Here is a 16,909-nt window from a genome sequence, read left to right as displayed (position 1 = left end):
ACCACATCTCTCTCCTATGAAAAAACCCACCTATTTAGCTCCTGGACATATCTACCTGTTCTTCCCATAGCTGTCTTGTCTAAGAATTAAACATCTCAACCCTTCCCAGGAAGCCTATTTCTCCTCCAAAAGCCATTAAAACTCTGAGAGTGATCCTTAGTTTCATCCCTATATCCTTTCTACCCCCTTTATGTCTCTGAAACCATCCCTCTTTTCCCCTGTTCTCATTAGGAATCCATTATGTCTTGCCTGGATTTCTGGGTAGACTCATAACTGGTCTCTTTGGCATCAGCTTTCCCATCCTCTAATCCATGTTTCACGCCGCATTGTAAAACTCCAGGCCCACCCCGTTACTCTCCTGCTTAAACGTCTTTCAGTAGTTTGATTCCCTTCAGAATAAAGACCTAGTGCTTTAGCATGACACAGAAGGCCCACCTATTATCCACGTTCTGACTATTTCTGAAGCACTTCTTGCCACTTTCACTCAATAGAGTCAAATTTAATTTTCTTACAATTCTACAAGCTCCACAGAAGAGTAGAAAATAGGTATTTGGGGTGTTCTGTTTTCTTCAGATAAATATTCAGAAGTGGGATTTCTGGATCATACAGTAGTTCTAATTTTTTTAGGGAACCTCCATACTGTTCTCCGTAGTGGCCACACCCATTTACGTTCCCACCAATAGTGCACGAGGATTCCCTTTTCTCTACATCCTTGCCAACACTTATTTCTTGTCTTTTTGATAACAGCCATTCGGACAGGTGTGAGGTGATATCTTGTAGTTTTGATTTGCTTTTCCCTGATGATTAGTGATGTTGAGCATCTTTTCATGTGTTTGTTGGCCATCTGTTTGTCTTCTTTGGAAAAATGTCTATTCAGATACTCTGCCCATTTTTAAATTGAATTGCTTGGTTTTCTGCTATTGGATTGCATGAGTTCTTTATATATTTTGGATATTAACCCTCTATCAGATACATGGTTTGCAAATATTCTCTCCCGTTCAGTAGGCTGCTTTTTCATTTTGTGGATGGTTCCCTTGGCTGTGTAGCCCCTGCACAGTTTTATTTCCTTTGTAGATCCAACCAAACCTCACTGTGTACGATCCCTCACAGAAATCTGCTGTGACCCCTGGGGGTGGGTGTTCAGTAAGATTTTCCCTCCACTTAACAGCATTGATGACACTTTTTCTGTGCCCTAGGTGTGTACCTGAGTCTCCTAGGTGGTTGATCTCCCAGAACAAAGACGCTAAAGCCATGAAAATCATTAAGCACATAGCAAAGAAAAATGGAAAATCTCTGCCTACCTCTCTTCAGGTGAGCCAGCAGCTGAGGTATCAAATCAGGGAACAGTGAAAAGGAAGATTTGGGAAAACCGTGCATTGTCTCAATGGGGAGTGGCAGAAGCGGCCCACCCACCTTGTGCAACAGGACATTTCTGTTGTACTCAGATTTGTGGTTCCCTGGTAGAATATTTTAAACAGATGGAAAACAAAACTAAAGGAAGCCAAAAGCCTTTTAAAAGTCAAATGAGGAGCTTCTATCTTGTTCATCTCTCGACCATGTTGCCCCTTAGGCCCCGGTACTCGAAGTCTTGTTTGCCTGTGTGTCCATCAACATCCTCAGGGAGGGAGGTTTTCTCCAGAGGGAAGCTTCTTCAAACACAAATAATTTCTTAGAATTTTTAAAATGTTGGATAGAAGTTATCCCAAAATATTTTAAGCAACCCCTGCCTTCCTGAATAGAACAAATGACTGAAGTGTTCATTTTCTCTGCATTTAGTGTTTCGCCTTTAGCGGACCTCATCACGTTTAATTTAAACCTTTCCATCTGACAAGGCTTGGAAAAGAGAATATCAAGCTTATTAGGAATTTATACTGAAATAAGAGTAAGTCATTTCTGATGAGGCTCTAAGATGAGTGACCTGTAAGAATTTGAGATTGACGTGGCATTTAGAGTGAGGATGTGGGAGCTCAGAGCTCTTTTTTCTTCATTTCCTCTCTGGTTTCTGGGTGTTTGGAATATGTATTTTTTCCCAAGAATGACAGGCATAGCCCTGATTCTTGGATTTCAGATCCTCTCAGAAACTGGCCAGGGAATAAGGCACATGTGGGTCACTGTCTCGCTCAAGGTCAGAGTTCACGTGAGGGTGGTAAGTCTGGTCACTGCTGGTCTCCTGGAGACTTCTTCCCCTTCTTCCTGGGTCTTTCACACAACATCACGTGTTGCTCCAGGAAGGAGACAGAGGGGAGTGGGTCTCACAAGGGTTCTGCTGCCTGAACCTTGGAGATGAAATGTCCCCTCCACCACCTACTGTGTCACCTAGAGTAGGACTTCTCAATTCTGTGCACGGGATCACCTCGGGACCTTGTGAACATGCAGATTCAGGTTCCATCTGTCTGGGCTGGGGCCTGAGATCTTTCATTCTAACGAGCTCCAGGTGATTCCATTGCTGGACTGAGTGCCAGGGTCCCAGATCACTCTCCTGACCTTTGGGCCACACACCAGTCCAGGTGTGCAGAGAGGGCGTGTCAATGCCCTCAGCCCTCAGGGCCACTGGGCTGGGCCTTGATTTTACTCCACCCGCTTTGCCAGCAGTATCCCTTTATATACGTGCTGAGTTACCTCACTTCTCTGTAGCCCAGCTTCCTCTTCTGTGAAATGGGGTGAAAAACGTAGACCTAACTTGTAGGGTAGTTGTAATGATTAAACAAGCTAATGTGCGTGGAGGGCTTAGCTAGTCCTGGGCACGTTAAAAGCACTCAGCAAGTGTAAGGCATTATGTTCCCTGGATGACCCTGGGACGCCATCATGAAATATACAAAGCTGTTCCTATTTCTTCTATTCTTAGAGCCTCGGATCTGATGAGGAAGTTGGCGAGAAGTTGAATCCTTCATTTCTCGACTTGGTCAGAACCCCTCAGATAAGGAAACACACTTTGATCTTGATGTACAACTGGTAAAGATTATTTTTCACTTTAAAATCCCTCCAAATTCTTTTAATCTGAATCATCCACATAAAGGGAGGGACCAAGAGTACCTTCAAAACATAGCCTGGGGGCTTCCCTGGTGGCGCAGTGGTTGAGAGTCCGCCTGCCGATGCAGGGGACGCGGGTTCGTGCCCCGGTCCGGGAAGATCCCACATGCCGCGGAGCGGCTGGGCCCGTGAGCCATGGCCGCTGAGCCTGCGCGTCCGGAGCCTGTGCTCCGCAACGGGAGAGGCCACAGCAGTGAGAGGCCCGCGTACCGCAAAAAAAAAAACACAGCCTGGGTCTAGTTAGCATCAACAGTGGTTTGCAAGTAGTCTCATTTATAGGTGGTTTTCCTGAAATCATTTTTCTCAGGCAGATGTTGAAATCGGCTTACAGTCCCAACGCATAGATCACTACATTCTCAACCTTGGCTTTCCCTTAAGAATCACCTGGGAGATAGTAAAATGCCAAGGCCAGACCCCTCCCCGACAAGGATATGGATTTAATTGGTCGAGGGAAGGGCCCAGGAACCAATACTTTCAAAATCCTCCAGGTGATTCTAATATATAGCCAAACTGAGAACTATTGGTATAGATTAATTTTTTTCAATTGAAGTATAATTGATTTACAATATCGTGTTAGTTTCAGGTGTACAGCACAGCAATTCAGATATATATATGTGTATATATGTACATGTATATATTCTTCTTCAGATTCTCTTCCCTTATAGGTTATTACAAAATATTGAGTACAGTTCCCTGTGCTATACAGTAGGTCCTTGTGGTATAGATTAATTGATGATGAGTGTACATCTCTCCTGATTGTACAAGACCTTTTATTTTTCTTTTCTACCTGGAGAAAATAAATGAGTAAACTTCCCGAACAAGAATAAACCACAGGAACAGATGAACCGGTTTGCAGGGCAGAAATAGAGACACAGATGTAGAGGACAAATGTATGGATATCAAGGGGGGAAAGTGGCAGGGGGTGGTGGTGGTGTGATGAATTGGGAGATTGGGATTGACATATATACACTAATATGTATAAAATGGATAACTCATAAGAACCTGCTGTATAAAAAAATAAAACAAAGTTCAAAAATTAAAAAAAAAAAAAACGAATAAACCACAGGAATAATCCACTGGCTCCACAATCCACTAGCAAGCCTGAGCGTCCTCACCGCCTGCAGGCTGCCCCAGAGCCCTGTGCCGTGGGCCCTGCAACAGCCTCCTTTGCTGCAGCAGGCTTCCCTCCACCGGGCGGCATCGCTGGGACGACTCACATCAGCTAAAGGAAGCGTCACGGTCACTGACAAAAGCTAAGCTCATCAGGAATTAGTCTAGCAACCTTCACAGTATTGCATGTAAAACGCATCAGGGACATTTGGCTGCATTATCCTTTCTTTTTCTGAGTAATTGTGATTCTTGCTAATCATCCTCATATTTTCCATTACAGACAACGAACATTTTTAGCCAACAAAACTAGATCAAAATGTTGCTGTATCACGTCAGAAGATGTATCATCCAAAGTGGGCCTGTACCCATTTGGGAATTTGGTACCCATTTGGTCTCCTGGGTTCCTAATATTTGGATTAAGTAGTCAATCCCTGCGATTTCGACTGCATTAGAAGGCCACAAAGAGAAAAAAATAATTAACAACCACTAAGAGCTCGATACAGTTTACTAAATAAATCACTCTAGTAAGACATTTCTTCTTGCCTTTCAATTTGGTCAAGGAATGTTAGCCTAATTCTCCCCCTTTCCTGGTTCTGGGGTCACAGCCAGCCCCCGCAGTGGGTCAGATGGTGTTAAAGCAATGGAAGAGAGGGAAAAGCAATAATAAGAGGACAAAAACAGGTGACCTACGATCAACCTTTCAGGGACCTGCTCCTGGCGCCCGGCTTGACCTGAGCTCTCCTCTTTGCTCAGGTTCACGAGCTCTGTCCTCTACCAGGGTCTCATCATGTACATGGGCCTCGCCGGGAGCAACATCTACCTGGACTTCCTCTACTCTGCCCTGGTCGAATTCCCGGCCGCCCTTATCATCCTCGTCACGATTGACCGCGTGGGTCGCCGTCATCCATGGGCGGCATCAAATATGGTGGCAGGGGCAGCCTGTTTGGCCTCGGTTTTTATCCCTGAGGGTAAGTGTCAGGCCAAGCTGGGGTCTTGTCTTCCAAGGCCCTGAGAAGAGGGGGTATTACAGCCCTTTGAGAGAAAGACCCTGTCATTTAACATCCAAGTCAATTTGGAAAGAATGAACAAAATATCTGGGACCTTCCTGAGTGAACTCTTGTGGCAACTCTGCCTTTAAGAACAGTGGCACCCAGTGGTTGCCTGATGTAATATAATAACACCCAGTGGTTCTTTGATGTAATATAACAAGAGAGGCTAGGAGGACCCATGCCACAGGCCATCGAGCTGGCCCAGAGCAGGGGTTAGAAGACCACAGAGAGAAAAATGCTATTTTGGGGGGGTGTATGCTATTTCTTTTGGGTGACTTCTATAGACTGAAGTTGGTGCAACTTTGGAAGCTGGTATAATTGTGTTGTCATTAATGACTGGGATCTAAAGTGAAGAGAGCATCAGAATTGTGTCTGAGGCTAAAACAAACAGACATGGGGACTTTTGCTGAATTGTCCTGAGTCTATAGAAGAACCGATTGCGCATTCTTGTCTCATTCTGGAGGGGGCACTTTCTCCTTGCAAACGCCCCTGGGGCACTGTTGGGAGACCAGGGAGTGAGCGCAGCATGTGTCAGCGGTGTGCTTTCCCCTTCAGATCTACGCTGGCTAAGAGTTACCGTCGTATGCTTGGGTAGAATGGGGATTACAATGGCCTATGAAATGGTCTGCCTGGTCAATGCGGAACTGTACCCCACATGCATCAGGTGAGCCCATTTCCTTCAGCATGAAGAAAGCAGCTGGGACATTTGTTTACTGGTGAGAACGACCACAGGTGCCGGCAGAGGACACCGTACTTTTTTCTTCAATTTATTTTATTGAAGCACAGTTGATTTACAATGTTATGTTAACTTCTGCTGTACAACAAAGTGATTCAGTCATTTTATATATAGATATAGATATAGATATAGATATAGATATAGATATAGATATATACACATACATACACACATTCTTTTTCATATTCTTTTCCTTTATGGTTTATCATAGGATATTGAATCTAGTTCCCTGTGTCCCTGTGCTATACAGTAGGACCTTGTTGTTTCTCCATCCTATATATACTAGCTTGCATCTGCTAATCCCAAACTCCCAATCCAGCCCTCTCCTGCCACCCCCTCCCCCTTGGCAACTACAAGTCTGTTCTCTATGCCTGCGAGTCTTTTTCTGTTTTGTAGATAAGTTGATTTGTGTCGTAGTTTAGATTCCACGTATAAGTGATGTCATATGGTATTTATCTTCCTCTTTCTGACTTACTTAGTATGATTATCTCTAGGGAGGCAGCTTACCTTTCAAAATGCAGGGTAAGAGAGGTTGACGCCATTTCAAGGCAGTATGCAGGTCACACCTCACACTTACAGGATAGGGCAAAACCCAGAAACCATGTGATGAGAACAGAAGCTATTGAATTGCCAGAGACGGATGACCAAACGTCAACAGGAGGGAGAGTAGCCCAAGCAGGACCATAGAACAGAGCAGGGGAGACAGTGATGAAATTAAAACATGAAAATTGTCCCCAACACTAGTTAAAAATCTTCAAGAAAGTTCATATAAAACAAGTACAACATGGGCTTCCCTGGTGGCGCAGCGGTTGAGAGTCCGCCTGCCGATGCAGGGGACACGGGTTCGTGCCCCGGTCCGGGAAGATCCCACATGCCGCGGAGCGGCTGCGCCCGTGAGCCATGGCCACTGAGCCTGCGCGACCGGAGCCGGGAGATGCCACAACAGTGAGAGGCCCGCGTACTGCAAAAAACAAACAAACAAAAAAACAAGTGCAACAGAATATGAATGGAATTATGTACCATGTATCATTTATGTGCATTGACAATAACATGTACACTTTCAGTTCACACACACATTTTGATGATGTGGGGAAGTATTTATCTGGGGGGTGGGGGTGGGAGATAACCACTGTCCTCTGATAAGTCAAAGGATGCATCCGTGTCCTGTGTTTCAGGAACCTTGGGGTCCTCGTCTGCTCTTCCATGTGTGACATCGGGGGCATCATCACGCCGTTCCTGGTCTACCGGCTCACCAGCATCTGGCATGAGCTTCCACTGGTGGTTTTCGGTAAGAAATCCTCAGAGGTGTCTTTGAATGAAAACTTATTTTTAAGAGACCTCCATGTTTCTACCTCGAAACAAGTGCTATGTTTGCAAGTGACTACTAAGTATGACTAGTCATTGGTACTACCAGTAGTGTAGTAATACTAGTATTACTAATAGTATTAGCAGCTGCCAGCACTCAAGTCTGGGAGCCCACGAGGACTTACGCCCATAGTCAAGGGAGAGTGAGGTGGAGTTTCCCCTGAAGAAGACCCTTCTCTCCTCACTGGTTTCCACCCCTTTGTCCAAGAGCTCACTCTTTCCGCCTCCTCTATGCCCAGATGTAGAAAAATACAAATGCTTTTACTTCGTTATTTCAAAAAAGGCAGTTAAAATTTTGCAAAGGGCAATTTCAAAACCCAGGGGAAACAAAGACCAAGAAAATGCGTTAGAATAACAGGAACACCTGTGTGCGTGCTGGGCACCCCGGTCCTCAGATTCCTCGGCAATTAGATTTAAGGAGCATGGGCACAGCTCTTCCCTCTGACCCTGAGCCTGCCTCTCCCTGACCAGCCCACAGGAGAGAAGGGAAGAGAAAAACCTAGTTATCAGCACATGCTGAACGCGAGTCTGCAGACCGTGAAAGGGGCTGGGAATCCTGGGCCTTCCCATCGTCTTTCCCCACCGCGGTAGACGGAGGGACAGGTCCTCTCCTTCTATGCGTCCACGCAGACACAGCTCCAGAGCCATACACGTTAACACTCACCTTGTCAGTGTTAGCCCCAAGGTCTTGGTGGACACATTTCAATCTTCTTTCAGACGCATTCTGAGTCTTTATTTATTTATTTACTTAATTTTGGCTGCGTTGGGTCTTCGTTGCTGCAGGCAGTCTTTCTCTAGTTGCGGCGAGCGGGGGCTACTCTTCGTTGCGGTGCGCGGGCTTCTCACTGCGGTGGCTTCTCTCGTTGCGGAGCATGGGCTCTAGGTGTGTGGGCTTCAGTAGTTGTGGCACGTGGGCTCAGTAGCTGTGGCTTGCGGGCTCTAGAGCGCAGGCTCAGTAGTTGTGGCGCACAGGCTTAGTTGCTCCGCGGCATGTGGGATCTTCCTGGACCAGGGCTCGAACCCGTGTCCCCTGCATTGGCAGGGGGATTCTTAACCACTGCACCACCAGGGAAGTCCCTGAGTCTTTCTTTTAATTTGGCAGAAGTGTAACACTTTTCCCCAGGGGCATACAAGACTTAATCTGGGGGGAGGAAGGGAAAGCCCAGCTCGGGTGCACAGCAGGGGGATAGCGGACGGTTCTCCTCTTAGTGCCATGCGTTGTCACACACAAGTGTCTCTGCTCATTCCCTTCTTCTCAAGGGATTTGTGAAGGGGAAATTTTCTACTGCCATAGATCTGCCAGGAAAAGCTCCAAACCTTTGCTAGAACTCACCCTTGAAAGAGACCCAGTGAATGTCTCTGCGTTCCAACTTAATAACAGGATGGCCCAGGTTGATAGAACACGAGCTCTTTATCCTGAGATGACCAGCGTGGCTGGCCCTGCTCGGAGGCACATGCCCCAGATTCTTTCCTCGCCCAGCTCTGGCCAAGGGACCTGACCCCAGAGCCCCCTTTCCATCTTGGGGAAGCTCCCTCACACGCTCTGGATCCTTCCTTCCATCCCAATCTTGCCCACTCCCTTAGGTGGGCAGTGAGTGATGCATGGGTCAGCGGGACATTTCTGGGTAGAAAATAGATACTTCATTAGTATCTATTTTGTTTCTCTTAGTACCATTTAACCAAAAAATTGCTAAGTCCAGACCCAGAGGATCCCCCCATACCCAGACCCTCCCTCGGACCTTGCCTTTCCGTCTAAAGATAAAGGATTTTAACTGCATTTCAACATTGAAGTAAACTCAAAGACAATCCTCAATTTTATTTTGCTGGTAGTTTCCTTCTCTCACCAACCTTTAATAGCTAGCAGGAAGCAAAACTAACAGTTTTACACATTTTCTTTCTCTTTTCACACAATAATGGTGTGCCAATTGTGCTCTTGAAATAGCCAGAAATGGTCATCTAGAAGCCTGAAAACCAACAAATAAACACATTGGAAAATCCTGGTTGAAAGAGCACTGGAAAAATTGCTAAGTGATATCCTAGTTAATTAGGCCTATCTCTGCAAATATAAAGTACTAAATGGATGACAATTTGATTATCTAATATATTCTTCACAGTTCACTCACTTCAGAGAATCGAAGCCAGCTGAATATGTCTCTTGTTTGCATGAGTTACAACCAAGTGAATCTCTCGAGGTTTGGGGAGATCTTGAGAGGTTAACTATCTAGTTCATGCCATGTGCCAGGCACTCTTCTAAGCACTTAACAAATATGAATTCATTTCAGCCTCTAAACAAGCCTTTGTGGTGGAGATACCACCCCACTTTCTGTCGGGGAGTCTGGAGTATCAGGGGGATCATAGAACTTCCCAGGGCTCTGAGACCAGTACTCAGGGTGTCAGTACTAGACCCAGGTGCTCAGAGCTACAGCCGGTGCCCTGAACCACTACACACTGGAGGCCCGTATTTCTGCCAGTTTTAAGTGTGCAAAAAGTGGAGTCCAACAGGCATTTTTTGAAACCCCCCAGCTAGTGAAGAACCCACATCCTACTTCCTGCATTCAATGATGGAAAAACATATAAAGATGTAACCGTAAATCCTAAAATCTTAATGGGAATTTAGAGAAACAAAAACACCAACATCTGCAAAAAATTACAGCTGGAGACAAAGGAAAAAAGGAATAAGAGAAATTTATCCAATACCTGAATCAGAACAGAAAGGCCTAGCTATCTGAAAATGACTATATATATATATATATATATATATATATATATATATATGAATCACTTTGCTGTACACCTGAAACTAACACAACATTGTACATCAACTATACTTCAATTAAAAAAAATAAAAAGCAAAAGTAAATAAATAAAAATCCAATAAAAGGCCTGGCTATACTATTTAATGCTGTTATGAAATAATGCGGGATTCATTGCTTTTATTTGCTAGTAATGATTCAAGTTTCTGACTCGTTTTCGTTACCGAGCGCTTTATATTGGCAGAGCTATATTCTTTCTTTTCTTAGCGTTGGTTCTTTTTCAGAGTTATTTTCTGACTCCAAAGTATCTTAATATCATGGCAATTTCCTCTAGCCTAGAATAACCTTGACTCAAAATGTTAAGTATTTCATTTCCCTATAAGGAATTGTAATCCAGCAGAGTTTGGAATGGGCAAAATATTTATGATGGGGAATAGGGCAGTCAGAGATAGCAAAGGAATCTGTTAAGTATAGGAAATCAGCACAAAAACACACACACTTTTTTTAAAGAAATAAGGAGAGCTTTAATTATAGAGCCAGCATGGTTCAGTTCTGAATGTGATTTGCGTCTGTTGGTTTTCAGCTGTCGTTGGCCTGGTTGCTGGAGGACTGGTGTTATTGCTCCCAGAGACCAAAGGGAAGACTTTGCCTGAGACCATTGAGGAAGCTGAAAACATGCAGAGGTAGGGAGCTGGGATTCCTAAATGAACTATTCGATACACGCTTTGGGAAAACTCTGGAGCCAGTTGTAAAGAAAGATGAGGTTGGATCTATACCTCACACCATATACAGTGAGATCAATTCAAATGAAATCAAAGACCAGAATGCACCAAAAAGGAAACACTAAAAGAATGAAGACACTATGGGAGATACCTTTAGCCTTTCATAGTGGGGAAGGTCTTTAAAATTTGACCACAAATATCCAGGACCCATTACAAAAAGTTTGCCTTCATAAAAATTTAAAATTCTATGTTGAAGAACTACCATAAACTTCAAAAAATTAGCAAACTTAGAGAAAATATTCACTCCTTCATAAAGGGCTAATTTTCCAAATATATAAAGAGGTCTAACAAATCCATAAGAGCAGCCCCTCAACAGAAAAAATGGGCAAAGGACTTGAACAGACAATTTAGTGACAGAAAGAAAAAAAACAGTTCCAACATATATTAACCTATGCCAAATCTCTTTCATAATAAGAGAAGTGCAAAGTAACACCGCAGTAATAGCCACTGAGGTTGTTAAATATCAGACTGCTTGGCGGCATACAGGTGACCCTTGAACAATGCAGGGGTGAGGGGTGCCAACGCCCTGTGCAGTCAAAATCCACATGAAACTTTCAACTCCCCCAAACCTTAACTGCTAATAACGTGCTGTTGACCAGAAGCTTATGGATAACATAAATAGGTGATCAACACGTATTTTGTATGTTATATGTATTCCATACTGTATTCTTACAATAAAGTAAGCTAGAGAGAAGAAAATATTATGAAGAAAATCAAAAGGAAGAGAAAATACATTTACAGTACTAGACTGTATTTATCGATACTGTAAGCTTATATCACCAGTTTATAGACAAATTGTCAGTACCTGCATTAACATTGTCTTATATGATACAAAACACTGTAGATGTTATACGTATTACTAACACTAGACATCAAAAATGAAAAGATAATGTAAAAAAGAAGTCCATATTTATTAACAGATGTAGTGACCCAAGCATTGAAAATGAAGAAGCAGCAATATGATTGCTTTATGGTCGCCTAGTGTAATTGATAATACAATTGCTTCATGGTAGCCTAGCCCATGCACTAATGAATGAATTGATATAAAATGTTTACGTCATACAGTATTACAGTCATATTCATAATACATTATTGGAAACATTGTTACATTTTTTTAAACACCACTTACCTGCGATGATAGGCCGATACACAGTTTCTCCAATACGAGCGAGAAAGGCGTATTGTACGATAATGTAATTCTTTGAAACCAAAATTATAACACAGAAAATGAACACTTTAATTTTATATTAAATATCACTCACCTTATGCCTATGTAAGGATAGACTAATGTCTACATATACTTTATGCATTCATGACATGCTTAACTTTGTCTTAATTTTTTCAATATTTCTAGGTTACATGGTTCATCTGAGAGCTTTTTCAAATCATCACAAAATACCAAAAAATTTTCCAATATATTTATTGAAAGTGGACCACATAAGCGGACCCGTGCAGTTCAAACTCGTGCTGTTCAAGGGTCAGCTGTACAATGTTGGGAAAGGATGTGGGGAAATAGGCAGTATCCTACATCGCGAGTAGGAGTCAGATTTAAAACCTCTATGATGGGCAATATAACAATAGTATCAAAATTACAAATGTGCTTATCTTTTTACCTAGCAATTCCACGCTTCTAGGAATTTACATGTGCAAAATGGTGTATGTATAGGATTATTCATTCAAGCAATATTTTTTATGTGATGAAAGATTGGGAACTTTCAATGCCCATCGATTGGGAGACCAGTTAGATAAATTATGGTATGTTGTTCAATAAAATACTCCCTAGTCATCAAGAAGAATGAGGCAGCTTGATATACACTGATAAGGAAATTCTCCTACGGGTATTATTAATGAAGAAAAAGTAAAACATAGAAAAGTATAGAGTCTATCATTTGTGTACAAAGAGCAGAAAACATATATATACAATTTACTTGTATCTCTGGAAGAATATGCATAACATTGATTGTCTCTGGAATTGGGAGGCTATGGGATATCAGTTGGAGGGAGACTTTTCAGTGTATTAACTTTTTGTACTTTCTGAATACATATGAATCTATTTAAAAAGTAACCTTAAAAAATCTAAATAAAGAGAATCACATATGACACATTCCCCATGAATTTGTTTATGTGATATGCTTAGATATTACTGTTTATTTTAACCATATTCCATTTTTGGCACCATGAACTGAACTGAATTGTATCCATGCTACAAACCCTTCACATTTCGCATATTAAGCACTTGGGAAAGGTCACAGCAGAAGAATCACAGTGGTCTGAGGCTTTCCCTAGAACTTGGAAGAGGCTTTGAATCCAGCCAGATGTCATGCACTGGCAGCCCACAGGATACAAGGGTCTCAAGAGCTTCGCTTGGCCCCCATATTTTTTAAAGTGGGAAATCCACATAAGCCGAATTTCCAGGATCTGTTTTTTAAAAATCAGAGGATAGGGTAACACTGAACAGGCATTTCCTCCCGTTGACAATTTGCAGGAGCCGAGTGGTGACAGCTCAGCTCGTAGGAGGGCATGCTCGCTGGAGTCGGCCACAGACCCGCATTCCCTACATCCTGTGCCTAGGACACTTCTGTTTTCCACCTGGCGAGTGTAGACATTTGAGTTTGAGATCCTTGACCGTGATCAACCAGGCCCCATAGACCCCATCTCAGTGCAGCTTGTCATGCACGTGAGCGCCTCCCCTCGAGGACAGAGACTCTACCCCATTTACGGTCGTGTCCCTAGAGGTAAGCACAGAACCCGACACACACAGAGCAGGTGCTCCCCAAATATGTGTGGCATAACTGGAGAGCTCCTTCTACAGCATCCCCAAGTGACGTTCCCCCAGGCTTTTCCCAGCCAGCTCCAGCGTCAGGAAGGCAGTAACATGTGATGGCGAGGAACGGGCCAGGTCTGATGCCGAAAACTGGCCTCTGTGCACCGACACCAAACTGAATCTCAGAGACAGAGTTTTGGGTGAAGTAGAAAAGAATAGCTTTATTGCAGGTGCCAAGCTAGGAGTCCAGGGCAGCTGGTGCTTAAAAGACCCGAACTCCCCGAAGGCTTTCAGGGAAAAGTTTATAAAGACAGGGTGAGGGTGCGGGTTTTTATGGGGTGTGTGATCAGCTCATGGAATGGTATGTCATTCAATAAAAGACGCCAACCATTCCGATTGGTTGGATGGTGGTGAAATCGGGGGTCAGCATCATCAACCTTCTGGTTCCAACTGGTCTGTGGTCTACGTGCCTGTGGGCAGCATACAGTTAACTTCTTCCACCTGCTGGGGGTTTCAGTATCTGCAAAACAGCTCAAAGGACACAGCTCAGAATATTATCTATAGTCCTTAGGGAAGAAATAAATGTCCTTGACTTTGGTTACTGGCTAACGTATTATTATTTTTTCTTGCTTGACTGTGTTTCTCTCTGCATTTTCTCACTTGTCTGATTAAATTTATTCTTTGGCTAAAGTTCTTCTACAGACAAAAGGCAGGTAGAGGACATGGGTGGGAGTCTATTCTGGGAAGGCCTCATAGGGTCCTGCTGGGTTATAGGACATTTCCTATCGTGTGGCCTTAACTCCTCTAGGCCTCCATTTTTCTTCTGTAAATGGGGACAACTGTTCCTACTCGTTGGATTTTTGTAATGATTAAATGAGGTAATACATGTAAAGTGCCTGGCCCTTAGTAAATGTCCAGTAACCACCGGGAGTATTCATAGAAGTTTTCACAGCTGTTCTATAAAACAGGAAAATATGTACCCAGATGATTTATTGGAAGCCAAATTTTTAAATACATGCCGAATGGTTTTTGAGATAGGGAAGTGCAGCTCAGTGATATACACTTACACCTGTACTTGAAAGAGCTTTCCATTTTCATCAGGCTGGTTCAGAATAGGCTAAAGAGATATTTTAAAAGATTACTCGTGTTGTTATTTTATATTCTCACTAATTATGTGATCTACAGATACTTCTGCGAAGATTTGCACTTTCCTATTTTCTGTATCACATATAACCCAGTTCACTTTTCAAAGATAGAAGACAGACCTGTAAGCCTCGGGGCTTCTTTGTGGGAAGATGGGGGACTGAGGCAGAGGTGGGCAGAGACTCCCCCTGCAGAGAAAGGTGAGGAGGGGCAGCCTGCAGCGGGCAGAGGCGGCCAGGAGGGGGCGCCCGACCGCAGTTGGCCCCTGGGGTCAGGCAGGCTCCTAGCTCAGGAAAATCGACCCAGGCAGACCATCCCAGACACTGAGCGAGAGCGGAGAGAACAGGGAGGGCAGGAGCCCCACTACCACCCAAGTCATTCGGTCCCTGAGCCCATCCGAGGTACAAAGAGAGCTTTCTGGCTTACTAACGTATGCCTCATTTCACCCCTGCAGCCTGTTTCCTTTTCTGTAAAATGGGGTCACAGCAGCTAACATGTCCTAAGAGCTTTCACTAGTGCTTTGCAAGCCCTTTGCATGCATCACCTTATTTAATCCTTGCAGCAACCTATGCAATAGGTAGTATTATTAACCCCATTTGACAACAGAAAAACACAACAGGGCAAGAGAGATTTGCCTAAAGTCAGTAAGTGACAAAGCAAAGTTCTCGTTCTGGAAGCCCAGGGCCAGGGCTCATGGACATGCCTCACCTCAGAGGGCTGGGTTCACCCAAGGTGCCCGTGCCGAGCTGTGTTCAGCTACCAGTCACTGTGGCTGCTGTTGCTGCTGCTGCTGTTGCTGTTGTGGCTGCTGTTGCTGTTGCTGCTGTTGTTGCTGCTGCTGTTGCTGCTGCTGTTGCTGCTGCTGTTGCTGCTGCTGCTGCTGTTGCTGTTGTTGCTGCTGCTGTTGCTGCTGCTGCTGTTGCTGCAGCTGCTGTTGCTGCTGCTGTTGTTGCTGTTGCTGCTGTTGTTGCTGTTGTTGCTGCTGCTGTTGTTGCTGTTGCTGCTGCTGCTGCTGTTGCTGTTGCTGCTGCTGCTGTTGACATGGAGACCCTGGGAGCTCGGTTGATGAGCATGGGTCCCTGAATCTGGAGTCTGAGAGGACCAGTGATTTGGGTGAGCTTCTGCTCCTCTCCCCGTCTCAGATGGGTCCAGAGGCTGAGGCAAGACTAAGCGCCCCGAGTCAGGGGGATTCTGTGAGGAGCTGGGCCCCGGGAGCAGCCCCATGCCAGATTTCAGTATTATCAGCAGAAACATGTCAAGAGGGCTTGGCTGGGAACAGCACAGTGAAGAAAGCAGCATTTCTGCACTGAGTATCAGCAACATCCTGGTGTTCATAAGGACAAGATGACTGAGAAAAGTTGCGATTTGAACAAGTTTTTGAATTGGTTTTTTACTTATTTACTTTGACTGAAAAGTAAATAAACTTTGATAAAGATAATTTCTCAAGTCTTATTTGCAGAACTGATGATAACAGTGTCTATATTTTGCAGTCATCATTTTTAATTGATAGAGAATTAAATTTAGACATTTACCATGTTCTCTATTATGGAGAGGGGTGAAACACCTTAAATAAGGGACGTAGGCCAGTCCCACTACTGGGAGAGACTTTTAGGTGTGACTCCATCCACGTTACCTATTCACCACGCTCTGTCCATTTTCTTTTTGAGCATCACCACTGGGAACTCTCTGCAAGGCTGATCCTGGACAAAACTTATACCCATTGTTTGCTCCATTTACCTATTATCCTCTTTAGTTTGGTTTTCAGCTCCTCATAATCTCTTTCTCCCCTCTCCATTTTTGTTTTATTATTGCAGACCAAGAAAAAACAAAGAAAAGATGATTTACCTCCAAGTCAAGAAGCTAGACACTCCACTAAACTAAGAAGAGAGAGCTGCTCTGGTTTGCTTCGATTAAACAAGGCCAGAATCAGAGATTTCTACTCTCATCACGAAGCCCATACAACTCAACCTTACTTCTCTCTTCTCTTTGCTAACCTCGATCAATAACCAAATGGAGTTTGCTGTGCTACTGTATAAAATCTGCCTATGTGATGAGGTCCCGCACTCTTCCCTTGCTTGAACACTTTCAATGACCTCATCTTACGTAGGTACCCTAAGAGGGAATGCCTGTACGCCACTGGACCAGATATTTCCAAGGTAGATGCTAGAATGTCCCAA

General features: G+C 43.9%; 1 protein-coding gene across 1 annotated transcript in view; it reads left to right on the top strand.

The window, feature by feature from the left end:
- The window catches only part of SLC22A2 (solute carrier family 22 member 2), a gene marked incomplete at both ends in the record, with an annotated part of 28,021 nt that extends 11,408 nt beyond the window's left edge, over nt 1-16,613 (top strand). Inside the window, 7 exons of the mRNA XM_079938651.1 lie at nt 1,197-1,311; nt 2,846-2,952; nt 4,894-5,108; nt 5,745-5,853; nt 7,101-7,213; nt 10,627-10,726; nt 16,547-16,613. Of these exons, the coding sequence (XP_079794777.1) occupies nt 1,197-1,311; nt 2,846-2,952; nt 4,894-5,108; nt 5,745-5,853; nt 7,101-7,213; nt 10,627-10,726; nt 16,547-16,613 (826 nt within the window). The remainder of the gene's footprint in view (nt 1-1,196; nt 1,312-2,845; nt 2,953-4,893; nt 5,109-5,744; nt 5,854-7,100; nt 7,214-10,626; nt 10,727-16,546) is intronic.
- Nucleotides 16,614-16,909: the final 296 nt, after the last annotated feature.

This window comes from Stenella coeruleoalba, assembly GCF_951394435.1.
Source record: "Stenella coeruleoalba genome assembly, chromosome: 12".
NCBI classification, from domain to species: Eukaryota; Metazoa; Chordata; class Mammalia; order Artiodactyla; family Delphinidae; genus Stenella; species Stenella coeruleoalba.
The sequence above is the reverse complement of the archived record's forward strand: the minus strand, read 5'-3'. Positions and strand labels throughout refer to the sequence as shown.